Source organism: Drosophila elegans, unplaced genomic scaffold, assembly GCF_018152505.1.
Source record: "Drosophila elegans isolate 14027-0461.03 unplaced genomic scaffold, ASM1815250v1 contig_476, whole genome shotgun sequence".
NCBI lineage: Eukaryota > Metazoa > Arthropoda > Insecta > Diptera > Drosophilidae > Drosophila > Drosophila elegans.
In genome coordinates, this window is record NW_024545863.1 from 4,490,538 (window position 1) to 4,512,529 (window position 21,992).

Here is a 21,992-nt window from a genome sequence, read left to right on the forward strand (position 1 = left end):
TATTACGAATCTGCGGCAACAAATGCATTTTGCGCACAAATAGCCGGCGGATGGCATAAAACATAGCAAAAGAAGCTCTGGGTAAACAATCTGATACACAAATAAAACATTGGCGGAAGCAAATTGGAAAATTTATATAAATGGACAAGCCCTGCCACATAAATCGATCTTAACATTTACCATCTAAGCAAAAACCTGAACCCATTTTAAAAGACTTGATAAACAATATGAATTTGACAATACAAATTTCAAGACTGATCAAAATAAGAAAAAAATAAAAAATATTATTTACCTCAAAATTAAGTTTAAAACTTTTAGTTCAGTTTTCGACAGTGTTCAAGAAAATGTGTAATAATTTGTAATAAAACCTTGGCTAGCAGTATATCCTAATTAACATATATTCCCTTTCGAGACTCGGCACTTTCTCGTTAAGATGACTTTTAGTAGGCCTCTTTCTATTTTCACTCTTCGTGGAAGAGAAGAACACTTGTCTTTGGACCTATTTAGGTAGGCATATAATGGGACATTATTGGGGTGCTACTGGTTTTCGGCCAAAAGGCTACAAGTTTTGTTGTCAAACCCCATGTAGCCATTGAAATGGACAACTTTCATGCAGCCATATTTATGATAGGGTCGGCCATCGAATATATAATTTCAATTTTAGCCACGCAGGCACTGGGCAGTCAGGCACATGATTATAATTCGCTGTCGGACAGCCACTAAATTTCAGAATTCTCGCTTAGCAAACACAGAAACAAATTGCTGCGAATAAATTTTATTATTATCGCAATTGAATTAAATTTGCGATAAACGTAGAAATAATTCGTATGTTGCACACGACCGCAGGAGCGGTGGCGAATCGATTCGGATTTGTATGGCCGGCCCAGTTGGCTCTCGAAATCTCTGCCAGTAGGTCGTCCTCCTGGCCAGGAGGAGGAAACTCGGAGCGGGATCCGTAGCATGTTCCTGTGTGTTGTAATCCCTGCCAAAGCGATTACAGTTTTTGTTTGAATTTTGAATGGGCACACGGGAGTGGGCAGTATTTACATTGATGCACTTTAGCCGCATTTTAATTGGATGCTAACTGCGCCCCTGCCCACATTTAGCCGATTAGCGCTCAATGAAGTCTGCAGTTACTCTATTTCCAATTCGAATGCAAATGCTTCTGGTCAGCGGCAGGAGCGCGATAACAATGGTTTAGGTTTATGCCCGCTTATTTCGCTACCATGCGGTAAATGGCAAATGGTGAATGGTAATGGGCGCACTTTCGCCGTGCCAGAATGGCCGTGAACCGGCAGCCGATTGTTATTTATTTCAGTTTTTGCCACGCTCCATAATTTGTCACTGCAGGCGAGCCATAAAATCCGTTATAGATAGTATATACGTATAGGGCATAGAGCTAACAAATTGGTGTGTTTTATGGACTTGTCACAGCCAACAACTCGACCGGGTTGGCTTAAAAGCTAATTACGTTTTATTTGTGCAAATATTAGAGGCCCTATCATTAGCATGTTACACCTCCCTCTCCCCTCCCCACTTTCACATTTCTACTTTATGCTTTCTCCGCTCTTCAATTGGCTTCACACTTGCCCGCATTCATGTAAAAATCGAGCTTCCATTCAGGACTCAGCCTCACTTGAGTTCAATTAAAACCGCACTTGTAGTTGTTGTTTGCATAACAAACACACTCAGAGCTCTCGACACACTCTCGGCCAACTGGTCAAGCAACCGCACTGCTCGGCCACGCCCCCACTCCCTCGTCGACCATGCCCATCTGCCGCCCATAATGCAAAACGAACTCAGTCAAAGGCTCGACGCAGTCATTGTTGGCCATTGTTTAACAATTAACCGCAAATTGAATGCAATTAAATAAATAACGGTGTTGAACCTTTGTGCAAACGATGTAGGCACGTGTACGCGTCGCCGAAGTCGCTCCTCCAGCCCTTATCCCTCCGCATATATACATATATACACATATATTTATATGGTATACCCAGTTTATTGCACAGTGTATCCCTCTGTGTATATGTGTGTGCTTCACTGCCAGGTCAACGGTGAGCGTAATGCAAACACACACACACATACACACCAACAAACCAACACACTCAACCTTCTGTGGCCTGCGTATGTGCGTTGTACAAATGAAATGAAATATTACGTATACGTCACGTCGGTCCATTGGCCAGGAAACAAACACACTCGCAGAATGGCCATTGGCCAGCTGAAGTTGCCTGCTGGGCCGTATTGCAGCATATTTGCCAAAGTTATTGTTGTACTCGATCCGCAGAGCAATCGGCCAGCGCCTCCACCTATTTTCTTTCAGGGGATTACGTACGCGATTTTACTGACGCTACCGCTTGCACTTTCTGTAGGGTAATTTCGTATAACTAGTATTAAATATCACAAGGTAGTTTTGATTATTTGGTTTTGATTATTTACGAATTTCTTTTTTTAATACTTTTATGATTTTCACTGGATGAAACTCTAACTTGTCAGGTTACAAAAAGCTTATTAAAAACAAGCATGATCATTAATCATTGTGGTGGCTTGCAACTAACATGTTTCGGAAGGCAATTGTATAACCCATTTAAAATTTTTACATTTTCAAAGCATTTAAGTGGGAGCTTGGAGGTTATACATTGACGTGATTCATGTCTAAATAACAACCAAAATCATAAGCCAATAATTGTGTAATATAAAATATAACAATAAATGCTTATAAGAATTAGAAAAAATTAATTCTAATAATGCTATTTGGTATGTTTGAAACATTAAACACCATGATTATGGAATTTAGTCACTTCAGGTTATTGGCTGACCCACTGCTATTCGCAGTGTAAATCAACTTATTGTGACTGCGAAAAGCTTCGACAAGCGAAACTCGGGCCGTAGAAATGGAACAATTGGAAGTCCGGCCGATAAAAAACCGCGACTCAAGCGCTCTTAAAGCGCATAAATGAGTTGTTAAGAGATTGCCACACACTTTGCATTGATTGAGGGACTTGCTTTGTTCCCATTCAGGCTATTCGAGGGCCAAGTGCCAAGCGCCAATTTCCAAAGTTCGACTGCCATTGAGGGAAATTCATGGACTGCGGGGTGCTTTGCGGGGCTGACGGCCCAATTTGACACTTTTTATTGAGCTGTTTTGTTTTGTGATCGGTGGAAAAAATTTCAATTTGCTATCCGGATGGGTTGCCAGGGACATGTGCACGCAATCTAAAACTTGTATGACAACGACACTGCCTGCACCCATTGCTTGTGTTTCAATTTGGCCCACCCGCTACGCTGATTGTCTATTTGCCAGGACAAGGACTATGACCAGGACCACATCCACATCCACATCCACATCCGCATCCGAAAAAAGACTAGCTCTTTTCGGGCATATGGAGTGTTTTGTAACTGCAAGCTGCAAACTGCAAACAGGACCACCGCGGAGCGTGTATGAAACACGAAACGCAAATGTTAAATGTCAGTAAGACATGCAAAGATACTGTCACACATTGCGGCCTGTTCGATGGTTGCGGTGGCGGAAAGGATAATGCAGGGCTCCATTAAGTTTGGGCGGCCCCTCGCATTGATTGACTTTCATATATGTGCCGCACGCTGGCAGTCCCTTTGAATCTCGACCTGCAGCCCGGTGCAAAAATCGCTACAAAAAAACCTGCCCTCGTGTGTTATGACAATTTATTGCCAGGTGTTTGACGAAATTGAATGGCCCAGCGTTGGATATTGTTGGCTGGCATCGCTCGCTGCTGATGGAAATGATGGAAATTGGAAATTGAAAATTGTTTGCAGCAAATCGAGTGGCAGCAAAAAGCCCTGAAAGGACTTTTCCAACAATGGTGTAATTGAATTGACTGCCATTAGGCCACATGGCACCTTTGGTTGCTAGAAATGTGTGTGGACTGCTCACTTGTTTAATGATTTCAGATTCAGAATCCGGGACAAATTCAAATTCCCTTCAACTGTCAACATGACCAATCCACGTCTTTTGTTCCCAGCCAGGTCCTTCCCTATTCATGTGAAACTTTCGCATTTCGACAAACAAGAAGTCAAATTGAAAAGTTTTTATTTTGTCAACAGCGGTGGAGGGAAAAAAGCGAAATTTGAAGCCGCGACCGGGAAAGTGAAACAAAGTTGGCGAGTTGTGTTTGCAACTCGAGCAGAACAAATAGCGGCGAACGCAAAGTTAAAGTCGGCAAGTCTCTCTGTTCTCTGCGATCCAATTTAAATTTGATGCTTTCCTTGAGTGGATTACCACATAATTGTGAGATATCGATTGGCAATTAGTTTTGCTGCATTCGCATTATCCGCAGATCTCCCAGATGTCCGAGGATGGTCAAGACAGACGCAGATAAACTGCAGCCTGGGAGGTAATTATTATCCTTAATTATCCACGGATGGGTTGCCAGGCCAAGAAATCTGCCTCGTCTTCATTCATTTGGCCGCTCTGCTTTGCTCCTTGGCGGGCCAATTATGCAAACGCTGGAGCCGACAAAACAAAACAATGCCGAGATAGCGAGAGCTTTCTTTCTTTTTGTCTCAGCTCTGGCGCTCGTTAATTGTAATTGAAGTTTGTAATTAAAAAGTTTATTCGCGGAGCTTGGTCATTAAAACGAAACGATGCCGGCTAATACAACTACTGGATCCTGTGGCTCCAGAAACTGAAACTGGAACTGGGCGATGCGATCCGGGTTCAGGTAGCATTCGCACTCGGCATTAATTTTGATTTAAATGGTGTGTAAACGCTTTTAAACTTTCGAGATTTGTGTGGCCTTGCCTCTGGCACTTTATTTGGCCGCAATTGAGTTATTGGCCTCATTAGCGCCGGCTTTTTGCCCAGGCATGCAGCCCGAAAGCGGATCCGGTTCGACTAATTACCACTCTGATGTATGGGTGGAATGGCTACGTGGCCAGAAATTCTGCGTCAGGACTGCCGGATTGCGCACCTTGTCAGCCATTCAAAGTGGGTATACACCGCACACACCAAACACCATACACCACCCACCACACACCACACACCACACACCACACACCACACACCACACACACGCACTCGTAGGCACACAAAACCTACGAGCAAACGACCTCAACCTAATCATGAATAATGTGCCACATATTCACACAATAAAATCAAGAAAAAGGCAACACAAATATTATAACAAGCAGTCTGGCAGTCGCAGTTCGCCAGCCCTTCGCACTTCTCCCTTCCAGCGATCCTATCAGTCGAAATGTGACATAGTCCACACGCGTAAGGGCCACTGAAGTAGTGCACTGCAAAAAAAATTATTTAAAAATTTAAGTCAGTTCATGAAAAAATTAATTTTAATCTTAAACCAATATATGGCGCACAGCCATAAGAGTGGCTGTTTTATGCAGCTGGTAGCCTATATTATCCATCCCCAACCGAATTTCAGTCTCCGTATTTTTTATCAGGGACAACATCATTATTTTTTACAAAAATTGAAAAATTTTCAACATTTTAAGCTGTGAATAGGAAATTTTAGCATGAATCCAACGATGTTTGACATTCTCACTAAAACATTAAAAAATCTGAAAGGTTTGCTAAGTTTTACAAATAAATAAAATATCCTACAAACGAACTTACACTTGTGCCATATCATTTAATTTTACTTAGAAACATAACCATTTTTCCCAGTGCAAGTATTAAATATGCGTGTCATGTCCATTTATTTGGCTTTGTTGTCACCTTCGGCCATGTTTACTTTTCAATCTCGCCGAACACTCCGCGCTGGGCAAATCGCACCAGGGAACGCCGACATTAGCAGGGCCAATCTGGATAATGCTGGAAACATATTTCGAACGTCTCCCCGATCTCCGTGGCTCGACTTGATTGAATGGGCCTAGACCGGGGCCAGACATCTAAAGTGCACACACATGACTTGCTCGGGCGCATCGCATCCCCCAGCTCCAACACCAGTCATGAGAAAATATTTTTTAGCCCCAGTCGGCTGCTTAATCAGCATTTGTCAAACGAAAAACCTTTCACCAGTTCTCGGCTTGGCTTTGCGCCTGGCCAAAATGACAATGACATTGCAGAGGCTGGCAAATGGCAAATGGCTTTCTCTTTGTGTATATTAGTCTGTGTGTGTGGCTGCTCCGGTTCCTGCTTCTTGACAATGACACCAAAATGCCTGGCATTATGCGGGCTGCTCGCTGCTGGCTACTGGCTGCATTGAGTCCAACGTCAACTGTTTCAGTTGACAAATTTGAGTAAAAAGTAAAAATGTCCCAGCCAGCAGCAGACAAACGACTGTGACTGCGAGTGCGGAATGGTTTTTTGGGGGTATCCAAAGGAGCAGGTGAATCAGCCACCTGGGTAAGCAAACACACAAAGGCGAGTGCTTTTCCCAATGGCAGGTTGGCAAATTTCCATAAATCATATTAACCCACATTTGACATTACCCACCCATACGCCCACCGCCTTTCGCCTTGCCCCCGCCATCCTCTTTCCGGCATTGTTTGCCTAAAAGTTTTCGCTTTGCACATTTGGCATAGTTTTTCCTTCTACGCAACTTTGTGCAGCTTCCCTTCTTGAGGCTTGCACTTATAAATTTCCCTGGAAATCGTTAGCCCGGAGAAAGGTTTTCAGGGCCAACGTTCCTAATGAATGTCGAAGCTCGACGCTCTCAACCTGAAATCGCAAATGAAGGTGCAGGTGAATTATTTAGGTTGAGTGAATATTGATGTACATTATGTGGAACACAGAATATCTTTCACGGACAGAGTAGAGTTCGAATCGCATGCATTTTTTATTATAATTACCCCCGAATAAACAAAATACCCAGCAGATTCACATGCTCAAAGCTCCGGCTTCGGTTGCTTTTGTTGGGTAATAAATCATTTTTATTGTTGGCACTTAAAATGCCATTGTGTTGCAATAAAGTCGCCATAGTAAAACACGAACATGGCCCACTTAAACCTAACGCTGACCCGGTGCTTGAGCCCTAGAGTGCCTTCTAGAGGGCATGAGGAGCCAAATTGAATCGGGATGACTTGGCCTTCATTAGTTTTAATTCTCATTTCGGGATTTGTGTGGAGAGAAATGGTCTTGCAGCCGAGCCTCCTGGGAATTACCCAGGATGCAATCACTTTTTGGCATGACCCCCAAAACGAACTGCTTGCATGCCGTCTTCTCAGGACTCTTCAAGACTCTTTTCGGCCTTCTGACATTACAAATTGCCGCCATACGCGAAATAATGCTTTGCTATTTGTACAAAATGCTAATTTGATTAATCCGCGTTTCAGTTTTATGAGGCCGCGCTTGTTTTGCGTCGCATTAAATCCATTTTTCAGCTGACTCGCGTGCCATGTCCCGAGCAAAAGCCGAATGCCAAGCGCCGAGCTGGTACCGAATGCTCCACATCTGCCGGCCAGGACGAGCGAAGCGGCTAAGGCCAGCTCCCAATTAGGATAATCGTCGGCGGGAAATGTTAATTTAAATGTGAATGATTGTGGCTCCTGTGTTTCTGATTCGAATTCTTTTTCTGCTTCTGTTGACTTTGTTGCTCTGGACTTTCGTGTTGCCGGTTGCGTGCTGGAATACATGTGTTTGGGGGCGCGGAAGTTGCGGCGATTGTGTAACCGCTTGGCTGAGCTTGATTCCGAATTGGAATCTCTCGTGACTGGCGGCCATGCGTGGGGCATTGATAGGCTACTAGCTCGAGGAGGATCTGCGCTCTTCCTCCTGCTCCTGCTCGCCGAAAATGCCACGTTGAGCCTGAGACAAATCGCACCAGTCCCTAACAGCCTTTCTCCGGATCGAGAATATCGATGCCTGGCTGTCGATCTCCTGGTACAAGTCCAGGAATTTGCGAAAGCCAATCGTTGGCTGAACGGCCGTGATCTTTGGCATCCGTTTGGCAGGAATATTGATAACTGGTTCCGCCTGGTAGACAGAGATCGGGTCGCAGATTTGCGACTTACGGGATGGCTTCGCCTTAGTCTTCTTTTTGGCCACCTTTTTAATAGGTTTAGCTTTCTTTAGACGCTTTTTGGCCGTTGTCGTGGGTAGACGGGGTTTTCTAGGAACCACATGACTTGGCTCATCCATTACCATATCGGAAACAGGACAGCTCTACAAAATGAAATAATGGTTGTAATTTTAAGTTTCAAGCTTACAGGTTTACCTACCAGCTGGGCATTTTGCATCCTTTGAACCTGCGAAAATGTTCCCCAAACACGGGCTGCATTCAGAAGGGCATCGTTTGGCAACATTTCACAGAGCTGCCTCGAATAGATCTGCAGAAAGTTCCTGTACGCCTGTACTGACCGCTCCTCTGGTCGACGGGAATGGTTGCCCATCTCAAAGAACTTATAATTTGGCTTTTTTTTTTTAACAAAAAATGCAAAAATACGAAAATGTATCACTTTCATACGAGTATAACGTTAACTGATTTCAACAAGATTCAACAATTTGACAGATAATTTATGTTTGACACATTAAAAATATAACTTGTTCAAACATTTCTTATTTGTACTCTTTGTTAAGATGTTATTAAATTTAAATCACTTAAACATGAAATGTTCTCACATTCTTAAGCAGGTCAGAATGTGCTCAAGTGCGATGTATTTATATTTAATACACTAAGAACCACATTCAAACCCTAAAGCAACTGCTGTGATTATAACGCTTGAGTTTTAAGACGAAACATGAGCAAAGTACACTTTTCATAATTAAAGAGCTTCCTGCTACAAACATTGGTGATTGTGAGACGGCCTCCACAGCTCCTTCTTGCCAATCTTATCGCTCGGCTAACGAACTAACGCCATTAGCCAACGCGGCTGGTGCGACAACCACTGGATACGTAATAAAAAAAAAGGGCAACAACCGGACATTAGGCTTTTGGTCAAGGAAAAGGGCCGGGACGAGGTGAAGCCTAATGAAATTCCTTGGAAACATGTTCTCGCCTGATAAGCAGCCATTGGTCAATTGGCCAGGCAGCCCACCTCGAAATGTGCAGCACACAGGCAATGCCGCGGAAACGAGCGTGACGTGGTACGCAAAACGCGATCTCGAACCCCAAAACAAAAAGAAAAGCAAGCCAGTCTGCCGCACGAAATATGAAAAAGTGCAGAGGCGAAAAGTCAATGTCGTTTGCAATGCAGCGCTGTAAATTATTTTACATGGCCGACTTAAGGCCAAATGGAAGGAGTGGGCCAAATGAGGCGACACCCCAGCAGGAGCTTTCACAGCAAACCCCAAGGCAGAATTGCTGCCCGGATGGGCCTCACTTTCAACAAGATCCCACTGCTGAAGCGGCTGCAGATTGCAGTATGCATACACCTGGCGGAACAGGGTGACCTGACGGTTTAAAGAAAGAATTTATTCAGTTCCTACATTTTTAAAAGGGATTGATATATCGGTAATAACGAAATTTCTTTAATAAATCTAAAATGCTGCCAAAAGCTTTTCGAAAAAGAAAATAAAATGGATTAAAATTATTTTTGCTAAAAAGAAGACAAATCGGGAGGGATGAGCTTAAGCAAAATTTAATTTTTACAATTTTAAGTGTCTTAAAAGCTTTTTGGAAAAGAAAATAAAATATTTTCGTTTATTTTCCTATACCTATACTCACACTTAAATTACATTTTTTTAACAAGGCCAAGTAAAACTTTCTTAATATAATTATTTGCCGACCTTTTGTCAAGGCTCAATAAGCAGAAAATTTATACAAATGAAAACGAAATTTCGTGCTTTATAGGAGTTTTCTCGAAGCAAATCAATTTGGCTTGGTGAGCGTAAACACAATTTTTAGTTCCTCGTGCACAAAATATTTTCTTTATTGTGGTAAGATTGTTTGCCGTGCAAATCCACGTGTTCAAGTACCCTGCCGCTGCACCTGTCCCAACTTTCTGGCATTTATCTCTGTGAAAAGGAATCGCTCAACGCCCGGGAAACGTTGAAGCCAAGTTGCGGCGGTATGGGCTTCATTGTCTTAGCCAGGAGTGGGTGGGGGGTGGTCCGAGTGGTAACCACCGCAGAGCAGCGTTTCCGCCGCGGATTCCTGTGCAGCGAGTCCTGGGCGCCGCTCCCTTGGCTTTGTGTATGCAAACAAAGTACGAGATAAACTTTTGTTCTGCCTGAACTTTGTCGCGGCTGGGTGTTTGTGGGCTGCTTCTACAGCTGTCGTTGTTGCTGCTCTCGCATTATAATTTCAGCTCGCTTTCGCACAATTCCTCCCGTCTTTGTCCGCGCTTTATGAAAATGAGTTAAACATTATACGAATCTCTGGGGCAAGTTTGGGAAATTGTTTTTAAATTTACCACCAGGCCCCAGTACTGTGTCGGCTTTGGTTGCCGTCACACGAGCGGCGGCGAACCGAATTGAAAACGGCAAGAACAATATGTCATTAGAATATAAATTGAAATTGACGGCTCAACTTGTTTGTTTTTCGGTCACAACTTCTTTGCGGCACGCAGACAGGGGAACTGTCATTGGTTTTGCATGTTGCAGGTTGATTAAAAAACTATACGAGAGTGTTCCACTCACGTGCCGCACGCAGGCGGTGGCGAAATGTGCCAGCCATAGACATACTTTTCCAATTTACCCTCACCATCACCATCGCCATCGCCATCGTCGAAGCGGACTGTGCGAAATGAGCCACTCAAAGCAATCAGGCAGACACATCTTTGGCCCCACCCAATCACTCAGCCTCACCCGCTTCCGGTCGAGAATCCCATCCCGCAATCCTCACCAGCCATCAGCGCCATGAATTATGCAAATCTCTTGCGGCCAACTCAACGCAGAGGCGAGGCTGGAAAAAAATCAAACAAAATCGATTGATGTACAAATTTTTCTTAGCATCCGCAAACAATTTGCTCCAAAGGAGCCTGCCTTTTGATTTGTGCGTCAATGACGGGCACGAGTGGGGAGAGATGCTGTCTTGTCCTGGCGGCCTACTCCTAAATTATGTAGATTTGTTTTAGCATAATGCCTATGCTCTAGCAGGGGTGTTGTCCGGAAAGAGTGTGTGTTAGGAGCAGGGATCCTACGGCAGCAGCAATTTTTTGTATTTTTCTCGGCTGCAACGTTTTAAACCGCCATTAAGTTGCCTCCATAAATATCAGGCTGGCCCGCCCCGCCCCCACTCTCCGCCAGAAGAATTATGTAAATTCACCGCCCACAGCCTATCCGTAGCGTTTCATTGAATTATTGTGCGTTGCCCGGACAACCGATGGTCCACCGGACTGGCCTTTTCCTTTTCAGCATATTCCCGTTGCCATAGTTGGCACTGTGCGGTTGCCTTTGAGACCGGGCAATATATGAAATTCTTTAGTTTTCTCTCTGTTTGCCTCGGCTAATTTAATTTACTGGCATTCTCTGCACAATTTAGTTTAATTTGCCGGACATCCGCTTTGATTGGGGCAACACAACTTTTCCATCGGCCATTGTTAAAACTTGCATTTTTAGCAATAACTGTTGGAGGAATCAAATCAGTTGAAAATTAATTTAATTCGCACTTGAACGGCAAACTTTGGCCGTAGCTGGCATGTAGCTTTATGATTTGCTTGCGTTTGGTTCCTTTGCCAACGAAAAAAGCGAGAATACCGAGCTGCAAAATTTTAATTATAAAAGTTTTGATCTTGCTCGCCTTGACGCCTGCTTGCCTGACTGACTAACTGACTGACTGACTGGCTGACTTTTTCCCACTCCAGTCTGCGGATTTTCAAGCGGCTAAAGTAAGTGCAGTCTGCACTTTGCCAATTTCACCAATATTAATTATGATTTCATTTTCGTTAGTTAACAGTTTTTTCCAGCGCTGCTTTATTGCTTTTACGCTTCTTTCAAATGAATACCAATAGCAGTGGCAATGGCAACGGGAGGGATGCTCAAGTGGGGTAAGTGAAAGAGTTTCCTTGTGGCGCAACTTAATTAATTTTACATTGCTTCGAGTGCACTGCTCCCTGGCTGTCAGAAAAGTGTTCAAATGATAAACGAGCTAATTAATATGCGCCAAAACTTGTCCCTCGGCCAACTACTACTGGCCGTGGTAATGGCCAATGCAAATAGCTGGAAGGAGTCGCTTGTGGCTGGCCAATTATGCGATATGATTTGCGCAAGTTGCGCAGCATATTTCTGCGAAATGTGCCATTTTCTCGGGGCAGTTCAACGACACAGCTTGCATTAAAATTCATGTGCAATATATATTGGGACTTGCATGCATAATGGTCACTAAGTTTGCGCGCTGCAAAGTTGGTCGGGGGTATCAAGTGGACCACCTACAGCCACCCCCTGCAACATGCAAATACCTACGTGGGCAGGAACAATTGGAAACTGAAAACTGAAAGCTGGAAACTGGAAACTGGCTACCAGTAACTGGCATCCGGACATCCTCTGCGTTCCGTTCCAAATGAAACTTGCAACGGTGGCATCCGCCTGCCTGTATAAAAACGCAGCTCAAGTAGTTTGTGTGCCCCATGAAATTTCATGCATAAACTTTTGCCAAATGCAAAACTTTTAATAATTTAAACCGTGCACGTATGGCGACGTTCCTGGTCAGCGTTTGGGTTCATGAAAGAGCTTAGAAGAGCTCCAGGCAAAGTCCTCGCAAAAGATCGACAAAAAAGGACCCAGCATTTCCATCGATGATTATGTATTTTTAAATAAATTTGCAAAAATTTGCGAGTCGGCTGACTGGCAGAAAAGAAGTGACATATTTAAATTTCATACTTAGAGTTTGCATTATGGAAGGAAAATACTTGAGGGACTCTTCGAAGTTGTAATACTTTAAGAGCCTCTCCAAGACATTTGTTATACCAATTTGTACTCTTTATTGGCATGTCCAATTGCGATTTTTGCAGAGGTAGTTTTAAAATCGAAATAATAATAATAATAATAAATTCTGAACAGTCCTTAAGTTTGATACTCACAGAGAAATAATAAAATATACTACCCCTTTTCTTGTTTGGCAAAGCTAGGAGGAATGGGAAGTTGATAGCCAGCTGAATTCTTATACGAATCGAATAAATAAAACACATTGACACAGTTTAGTTTACATCTAATGCTTTATTTTATTTTTGAATATTTTAGGGTTTCTTAAGCGCATTAATCATACAATTAGCATCGTACTATGTAATTAGTAAATAATGAATTCACTTTCAATGAACACGAACGGTTCACGTGCTTATCTATTTCTGGCTTACTTGAAATATTCTTGTATTTAGGTTCAGATTAGACATTGGATCATTTCGCCACCGTTAATCTGTGTATTCTGTAGTATCGCCTTCGATTTCTTCTGCAATCAACTGGCTATTAAAGGTACACACACATACACATTTATGTAGATAAATTGTAACGCTTTTATTTGGTTTTCAATTCAATTCGATTCGGTTTTCAGTGTTTTATTTCGGCTTTGGCTTCGTTCGACATGCTAGATACAGGAGTTGAATACGAGTTCGAGGGGCCGCGGCCTATAAAATATACAAATGAGCTTTGACCTCTATTGTGTGCCCTAAATGAAACAGTACAGATTCGGATCGATCGTACGATTGGAAAGGTGCAAAAGCTGATAAAATGCCTGCTGGGTTTGTAACACTCAATAAGTACCGTATTCATGTATTTACAGATTGACACTTGTGAATCGTGATTTGTGAATCGTGATTCGTGACGTTCATGTGCCGCTAATATGTATGCAAAAATTCACATTCAAATGCTCCGACTAATATTCTGAATGGGGGATTAGCTTAGTTCCGTCGCTCGTTTTGGTGGTACAACATGTTTGCTTAAACGCTAGTTTACATCGAAAAACATTACATTGAATTGCTGTTATGTTGTTATCCTTTTGGTTATGGGTGCGCTTACTGGCTAAAATAAGACTACAGCTGCAATCGAAGTAATGGCAATGAATCGAGCTCGAAACACAAATGTGGCAGATACTTTACATACTATCGTTTTGCGGTCTGGTTTTTGGATCTCTCTGTTTTATTTCGCCTTCAATATTTTGTTTTTTATGCCTTCGCTTGAAACTAAATAATATCACTATATATTGTTTGCTTAATTTACATACACATCCTGCATCGACATTTATGAAGTAAAATGCAGTTCACATTCAGATATCTAATGCTTATTTACATGACCTATTTCGAGTGGCTTACACTACCATGGGGATGGAACTGGGGGTGGGATTTGGATAGTGGATTTGCATTCTCCGCCTGCATTTTCCATTAACCATTTTCCGGTTTTATGTGTGTACTCTAATTTAATCGTGGACAAAACTCGTGACAATTTATTTACAAGGTTTCCATACATTTATTCCTTTAGCTTTCTGTTCTGTAGTTTGGGCTAGATTCACTTGCGCTTTGGTAAAATAATGGGATGGCCGGGAAGCGAACACATCAGCAGTATAATAAGACCAATTGTGTGGGAAAAAGATTTTAGAATTTTCTCTGGATTTCTGTACTTTACAGCTCATGCTTGTGTCCTTCCCCGCCAAAAGATCCTGATCCTGATGCTAATCCTGATGGTCGTCTGCCTGCGTGAACCGCTTATCCCAGGCCCAGTCGACGTCTGTCGAACTGACAATTACTCAAGGCCAGAGCTAAGAGCAGCGCCGTGTGGAGGAGCAGGCTCTGGGGCAAGGACCCTGGCAGGCTGCCGACCGAGGCACTATTGCTGCGCGACTTGGAGCTGGCCACCACCTCGGCGTCCTCGGGGGCAATGTCCTGGTGCTCGTTGGCGACGATAAATTGAAATATATCGCTGACCTGCGGGGCGGACAGGGATGGACAGGGGTTGAGTACAGAAAAGTGGCACAGAATCAAGATTAAGTAGCCAAAGACTAGATTTATGGTGGCACAGTGGCACCAGGCTACAGGCTATAGGCTATAGGCTTCAGGCAACACAAAACTCACCTCATTCCAGCCGTAGCGGTTCTTGGCCTGCACAATCGCCTCGTAGTAAGCGCCCGGATGCAGATTCTTAATGGTGTAGGACATGATGTGTGTCAGAGGCTCCGAGGCCGGTCGGTGTTCCGGGGTGAGGATGAAGTCGTGCCACCTTCCCGGCTGCTGGTACGTATCATTCATCTATCCACAGCACAGCGGGGAGCAAGGCGAATGAAAAAGCGGGAAAGCGGGAAATCGGGAAAGAGAAGGAAGAGAAGAGCCAAATTAAGTGCCGGCTTCAACCATTGACAGTTTTCCTTTGATTCCTTAATTAATTTACGTCCTGCGCGAGGAAACCGAATGATTTCCGCTGCGAGCGCCCGATCAAGTTATGACAGCTATCACATCAATTAAGCCCCATCCTCCTCCTCCTGTTCCTCCACCTGTTCATCCGAGCCACTCGTCAAGCCGCTCCGGCGGAAAGTCCTTCAATAATTGCACTTCAATGGCGCATGAGTCCAGGAAAAAAATTATCTCCGCCCAATCAGCGGAGCGTGGTAGGCCACTGCAGTTTGACATTCATCGTCAAGTGTGCGTGATTCAAATTCTCATTAAATTTCGCGACCCACCTCACCCGATTTGCCAGTGTCTATAGCCCACAGTCGCAATTAAGCGACATTCTCGTAACTCTGCGCTGAAACTCGTAATAAAAACCACTTTGGTCTCTCTTATCTCTATCTTATCTATGCTACATGAAAAATAAATTTACAATAATTTATATTTTATAACGAGTTAATAATATAAATACTTTTAATAATCTAAATACTTTTCCTGCATTTACAAACATTCATAAAATAAGAAGTATTTTAAATTGTAAAATTTATCATTTTGGTTTTGGGATCTTGGCTTGGCTTTGGAATTTTCTAATGTTTTCATTATTTAACCTCATTCAAAAAAGTATGTTTCAGTTTCTCTAAGGTCAATGACCCTTCAAAAATAAATATAAAAAAAATATTTTACTAATTAGTACATATATTTCTTTCTGTATCTTTCTGTTTCCCACCATTTTTTCTTCACTTCCTACATAATGGATTCCTTTCAGTTTTAATGGTTTTTTTTTACTTTTTGTCGGCAATTTGGTGCTCGATTTTTGAGACATCTCGTCTCAGTGAGTATAATTTTAATCAAGTGCTTCATTAGTGAGCCCAGTATTTTCCAAAAATAGAAGCTCCCTTCAAGACGAGACGTCAAGGTATTGGATTGCTTTTTATGGCATCCTCGGCGAATCTGCCAGCCCTTTGTCTAGATGTCAGTCTGGCGGGATCATGCCTTTGCGCATATTTCGCAATTAATTAATTGAATATATAGTATTCCTTTCATATCCTTTCATATCGGATTGCCAGTGGCTTCGCACCCATTATCGCGCCCCTTCAACTCACCAGCACTCGACGGTAGAGTAGGCGGACCTCCTCCAGCGGCGGGTAGCTATCGATTTTCCAGGTCAGGTTGTAGCTGTCCGGCGAACGACCCCACTTGGGTGAGTAGAACTCGGCGGGGCCGGGGCGTCCGGAGAGCTCCATGTACTTGCGGGAGCGGCCCAGCGAGTTGTCCGCCACGCAGCTGAAAAGGATTTCTAATTAGCATATGGCTTAAATCGTTAATTGACTTAATTGGCTTTTGGTTTATTTTCTTATTTTCTTTTTAATTTTTGCGTCATGCTGTTGCCTGCAATCACTTTTGCAGACGACCAAATATGTAATTTCCTTTTAATTTTGCATTACACACTGTCAGCATTACTCATACGCCATATACGCCCCGTGGGTTTGTGCCCACATCGATCTGGCAGTCGGCAAGTCGCAAGTCGCAAGTCGCAAGTGGCAAGTGGCTGGCTGGCAACCGACTTTCCTAGTCGACTCAACTAATCCAAACACGTCGACACGTCGTGTGCACAAAAGCCACTCACTGTGGGTGGTGGCCAGGTGGTTCGATGGGCACCACAAGTAGAACCAGTAGAACTAGTAGAACCAGCACCACCCCCCTGAAAGATGGCTAAAACTTTGTGCATGAAATGTTGTGTCAACATGGCGAAACTTCCGCTTCTTTAATATGTTTCAGACAGATTGACATTGATGTGGAAAACTTGTTTGTCCGTAAAATGGGTGGGCCACGGCCACGGCACCGACAATTCCCAATCCCCAGTCCCCAGTCCCCAAAGCCGGACGTGGGAACCATGTACTATGTAGCAAACGTATGGCCATGGCAAGTACAACAAATACATGCTACAAATAGTAGCAGCGGACTAAGCCTCGTTTCTCGGGCCCAGACAAGTGGCAACTTCTAGCTCCGAACTGCTAACTGGCTACTGGCTGGCAAAAAGTGAAATAAGTTCTAGAGAAAGTTGCCAAATTGGCTAAATCAACGCTGGGCGGCAAAGTTCATCGCCAGCCACAAGTTGTCTCCATCGATGCTTACCTGTAGTTGCCAAAGTCCTCCTGCTGGATGTGGCGTATGGAGAGCGTGTGCCGGTTGGCCCGGGTGTTCATCACTCGGCGGTCGGTCGATTGGATCGGAAATGAGTTTTGGTACCAGGACACCTGCAGCGTGAAGAGATTCGGGTTCGACATTAGCTCGGTCAAGATGGTCAGGATGGGAATGAAGATGAAGCACATGTCAATTGACTGCAGCAACTAATAAATTCAACTCAAAATTTGACCCACTTGCAGTAACTTCTTTCTGCCACAATTCGAAACGAGAAACGAAATGAAAGTTGGTCAAATAAAAATGGCATTAATTTGCCACAGTAAGAAATTGGTAAAAGAAATTGCAGGCTGACAGTACAAAGCAGGATACAACACAACAGAACACAACAGAAAAGAAACGAAACGAAACGAAATGCTGAATAACTGAAAGACAGAAAAAAGTGACCTGAAAACAAAGTTCTTGCATAAAACGGCCAATGGCAAATGGAGGAGGCATGAGCTGTGAGCAGGCCTTTCCTGCCCGTGGCCCCGTAATCGTAATAATCTAAAAATCCACGAAAAATAACAAACAACAAAAACTATCTGGGCACAATGGAAGAACGAATGGAACGGTGCATTCAAAGAGCCAACAAACCGTTGCGACTGGATCAGCGTAAACAATGCAAACGAGCTTCGCCTCGAATCCTTCGCCCGAGTGTATCCAGGACTTCTCCACTTGTATATCCGGGGGATCTGCACACAGATGCGGACACAGTCATAGATACAGATACAGATATACCGGGCATCCGTCAGGTTGCAGGATGGCGTGATGGCGGGATGGCACGATGGCAGGATGGCCAGATGGGAGGCAACGACACACAGAGAAAGAAACAGAGAAGAATTTAACACACGAAGGCAGCAATCTGATTACAGTCAAAAATCAATTTATATACAGTTGCTAAGACTCCGTTTGGTCTCGGCTTTCTCTTGCCGTTCAAATTGTTTTTTGCTCGGCATTTGTCTATATCGAATCGGTGGTGCCGCATTGTTGCATGCATCCAGTATATCGAGTTTTGTATCTGCACAGCGGTTTCCGGATTCCCGCTGCAGTCAGCAGCTTTGAGGCTCTGATTTACGAGCCCCGCGAGACTCTAAAGCACTTTTCTTTGCCTCCGGTTACTGTTTCTGTGCTTTTCTTTTGCATTTTGCAGTCGCAAACTTTAGTTATCCCCCAAATAGATTTCCAGTTCCTGCTCTATTCACGCAATGATTAATGACGGATTACGCGGCACAGATACTAAGAACTTACACTTAGAAATAAAAAGACATTGAATTGACAACATAGATATGTCTTTAAAAGTTCCAAATTGAATCATAATATGTAACGTATATTTTCATTTAAAGAAAATAAAAAGTTTAGCTTTAGAATGTAGTTCTCTTTGAATAAGACAAATACAGGATATAATAAATTTGCATCCACCATTTTAGAATATACTTCAGTTACCCTTATATTGTCATAGTTTTTGTAAACTTATAAATATAGTCTTTTGAAGTAACCCGCTTTGATCTATTAACAGAACATATCCCTATCCCCAATATATATATCCTAATATATTTACCCCAATACACAATACACAATTCTACGCCTTTCTTATTTATTTTTCAATCATGAAATCCTGATTTTTCTTTTATATAAGCACAAAACTATAGTCTGTTAGCTATAACCCGCTTTAACTTTTTAAAATAGCTGTGACTATTGTTTTGGTATACCCATTACATATGGATACTTTTAACATTTCTCAGACTCAATTGAAGTGTACTTACACAGTACATCCAGCCGCATATCGACTGTGACCGGATCACCCACTCCGTTGTCGGCGGTGCACTGGTAGACTCCTGCCTGCTGGCGCTCCAGCTTCTCCAGGGTCAAAATGGGTCCGTCTCCGATCCTGGCAGTCGACTTGTTTGCGCCGCTCTGCAAGGACAAGGCAAAAAAAAAGAAAGGGGGTGGAATATGCTGTAACGCTTTGTAAACAGAGTGGCAACAAATTGAATCAATCGCAGACATCTTTTGGCCCCGGCAAAAATGGAGTCGACGAGAGTGCAAGCAGCAAATGTCAAAAGACAAATGCTGTTGGCAAGCGAAAAAGTACGGATACGAAAAGAAACGTAACGAAACAAAACCCAAATGAAGACGTCACCCCATCGAGAAGCGAAAAGCGAAAAACGAAGAACGAAAAGCTACCTTCAACTGCATAGAGGGCAGGGGCCAAAAGCCAAGTTGCACAAATATTGGATGTGGAGCATGCAAAACTGGATGTAAACACAGACATCGGAGCGGGTCTCAAAGGGCCAAAAACGACCAAAAAGGGCGTTGTAGCAAGTCAGCTTGCTGGCATTCTGGCTTTCTGGCTGCGAGCGTCTTTTCTTTGGCAAACGGCTTGTTTTGGCTTGGTTTGGCTTGGGGAACACGTGTCAACGTGTGCTCCAAAGACTAAAGACAGCCCAAAACACGACGGAAACGCTGGGGCAGATTGAAATGGAACGCAGTGCCATGGAGTGACACCCAACTTTGGCAGTCTCTCCAGCAACGAGGAGCTATCCATGAAGGTGGAGCCGGAGCCCGAGCAACTCATCGTTCCTGCCTAGGAGCAAACAAATCGAACGGAAATGTCAAATGCGCCAAAGTGCAGTAATGCAAACGAGACTTTTTCCTCGAATTAAGGGGTCCTGACATCGACATGTATGGCACCCACATTCCTCGAGTGCTTACTCCGACACTTGACTTATTCAAAGTTTGTTGGCGAACAGAAGTTACACTCAAAAAGAAAACGGTTTTATTAAAAAAACTGGAAATTGAACAAGCCGAAGTTTATATAACCTTGTATCTACTGCAAAAAATTAATATTTGTATTAAATTAGAATTGAAAAAACGTATGCGTAAATGTTTAACAAAAATAAAGATATATCGACTTGTGGCAAAACTTTTCGATTGTTCCTATGGCACCTAAATCATATAGATGTTGCCCGATTTTAATAATATTGTACTGATATTGTACTGATGTTTCTTAGCAATAATTATTTTTACTTTGAGATAGTTGGCTATTTTCAGAGTGTAGAGCAGTGCCCGAGTGACACTGACAGTGACTGGGTCACTTGCTTATTGCCAGTTGGTAATTTCTCTGGAACTATGTGCTGGGTAGCACACTATTGCGGGTCTATGAATCGCATTAATTACGCTTTGAATACGAGCGAAGCAATTCTCCCTGGAAAGTTGGAAACCAGGAAACATGCAATCACAGCTCACAGGTTGCTGTCGCTGACAGTGATTTAGTGTAAATTCTCTGGCATCGAATCAATGCCAAATTCAGGTCCTGAATATACAGCTCTAGCTCTAGCTACGAATTGGGTAATGGTAATGGAAAGTCTTTGTGTGTCTCCCTCTTCTAGTTGGCAAGTTGATAAACTTCTCGAAATTAGCAGCGAAAACTGATTGCCAACTCGCATCCGCATTTGCAAGTCATATAAGTCGGCATAAATTCATTTGTTTCGCTGCCGTTGCCATTGCCATTGCCGTTTTGGCCCTCTTTGAATGCCTGGCAAATATGTTATCCCTTTGTTGGCTCATGCGTAAAATTATGTGTTTGTTGAATTCATAATTGCCTCCCATTACAGCCACATGCCGCAATCGTAGATTTTTGGGGCGGCGGTGCCGCCTTGCGATTTATCATCTCACTTTTTGTTTGCTCCTGCTGCCAAGCGGATAGCGGAGATTTCTACTGTGCGGAATGTGTTGAAAACTGTGAGTGATGAGATATGTTGTTGATTTATAATACAAACACATTCCTATCTAGATCTGCCCCCTCTGTGTGTGTGTGTGTGTAACTTTAATGTAGGCGAATCATTTTTAATTAATAACGAACTTTTGGCCATCCCAAAAGACTGAACAACTTTTCCCCCCTCGCCCACAGTTTTGTTTGGCGGGCTCTCGAGAGCTTAAAAGCGAGTGAAAGTGAAATTTGAAAGGGAAAGTGCTTAAAGTGCTGACCCCGCACAGCTTACCCGTACCGCCGGTTGGCAGGAAAACGCAATTTAAATTTACATAACGATGCGAAGCAGTTTCGGGAATTAAATTCAATTAAACTAAATGAAATTCACTTAAAACAGCATCGGAATGTGCCCAGTTCAGCTAAATGGCTAAGGAGTGGCGCACAAAGCAATGTGTAACGAACCTTCTTGGTCCAGTAAATGGATGGCACCGGATTCCCAGATCCCTTGCACTCCAGCGTAATGGGTCCTCCTTTGCGGGCCTGCAGTTGTCCGGATGTGGGGATGGCCCGTACACTGGGCGGAACTGGGGGGAGAAGAGGGGACCAAATCAGTGGCTAATTGATGTATGCGACTTAGGCAGCACTTGTCAAATGCAAATCTCTGCCCTAATGCTGTGAAAACATGTCGACGTGTACTCACCCAATATCTCAACTGTGTGCACTTGATCACGATTTATTTTGTCACTGATTTGACAAACATAATCCCCGGCATCTTGGGGCTCCAAATCGGATATCTCTAAATTATAACCATCTATCAGTCTTACGCGCTCATCCCTTGTAACCATAATGTTGGAGGCAGTGAGCACATTTGTTCCCCGTCGCCACAGAAGAACGAAATTGCCTGCAAAAAGATACA

At 43.3% G+C, this 21,992-nt stretch overlaps 2 protein-coding genes across 6 annotated transcripts in view; both read right to left on the reverse strand.

Annotated features, from left to right (window-relative positions):
- Window positions 1-6,840: 6,840 nt before the first annotated feature.
- Window positions 6,841-8,430, reverse strand: LOC108148592. The gene is made up of 2 exons (XM_017275662.2): window positions 8,155-8,430; window positions 6,841-8,098 (listed from the first exon to the last, which is right to left on the reverse strand). Exons 1-2 carry the CDS (start codon window positions 8,395-8,397, stop codon window positions 7,679-7,681), a joined length of 663 nt encoding a protein of 220 aa, XP_017131151.2. The 5' UTR covers window positions 8,398-8,430; the 3' UTR covers window positions 6,841-7,678.
- A 4,580-nt stretch (window positions 8,431-13,010) lies between these two features.
- Window positions 13,011-21,992, reverse strand: part of LOC108148614 (limbic system-associated membrane protein) — a 74,161-nt gene continuing 65,179 nt past the window's right edge. For 4 of the 5 annotated variants that reach the window (XM_041709711.1, XM_041709710.1, XM_041709713.1 and 1 more), the window contains 8 exons: window positions 21,777-21,977; window positions 21,539-21,660; window positions 19,131-19,281; window positions 17,962-18,059; window positions 17,320-17,441; window positions 16,287-16,467; window positions 14,875-15,048; window positions 13,011-14,727 (listed from right to left, as the gene is read on the reverse strand). In XM_041709711.1, the coding sequence (XP_041565645.1) occupies window positions 14,509-14,727; window positions 14,875-15,048; window positions 16,287-16,467; window positions 17,320-17,441; window positions 17,962-18,059; window positions 19,131-19,281; window positions 21,539-21,660; window positions 21,777-21,977 (1,268 nt within the window). In that variant the 3' untranslated portion in view covers window positions 13,011-14,508. Of the gene's footprint in view, window positions 14,728-14,874; window positions 15,049-16,286; window positions 16,468-17,319; window positions 17,442-17,961; window positions 18,060-19,130; window positions 19,282-21,538; window positions 21,661-21,776; window positions 21,978-21,992 lie in introns of those variants that run through there. The other variant, XM_041709715.1, reaches the window with a different exon arrangement.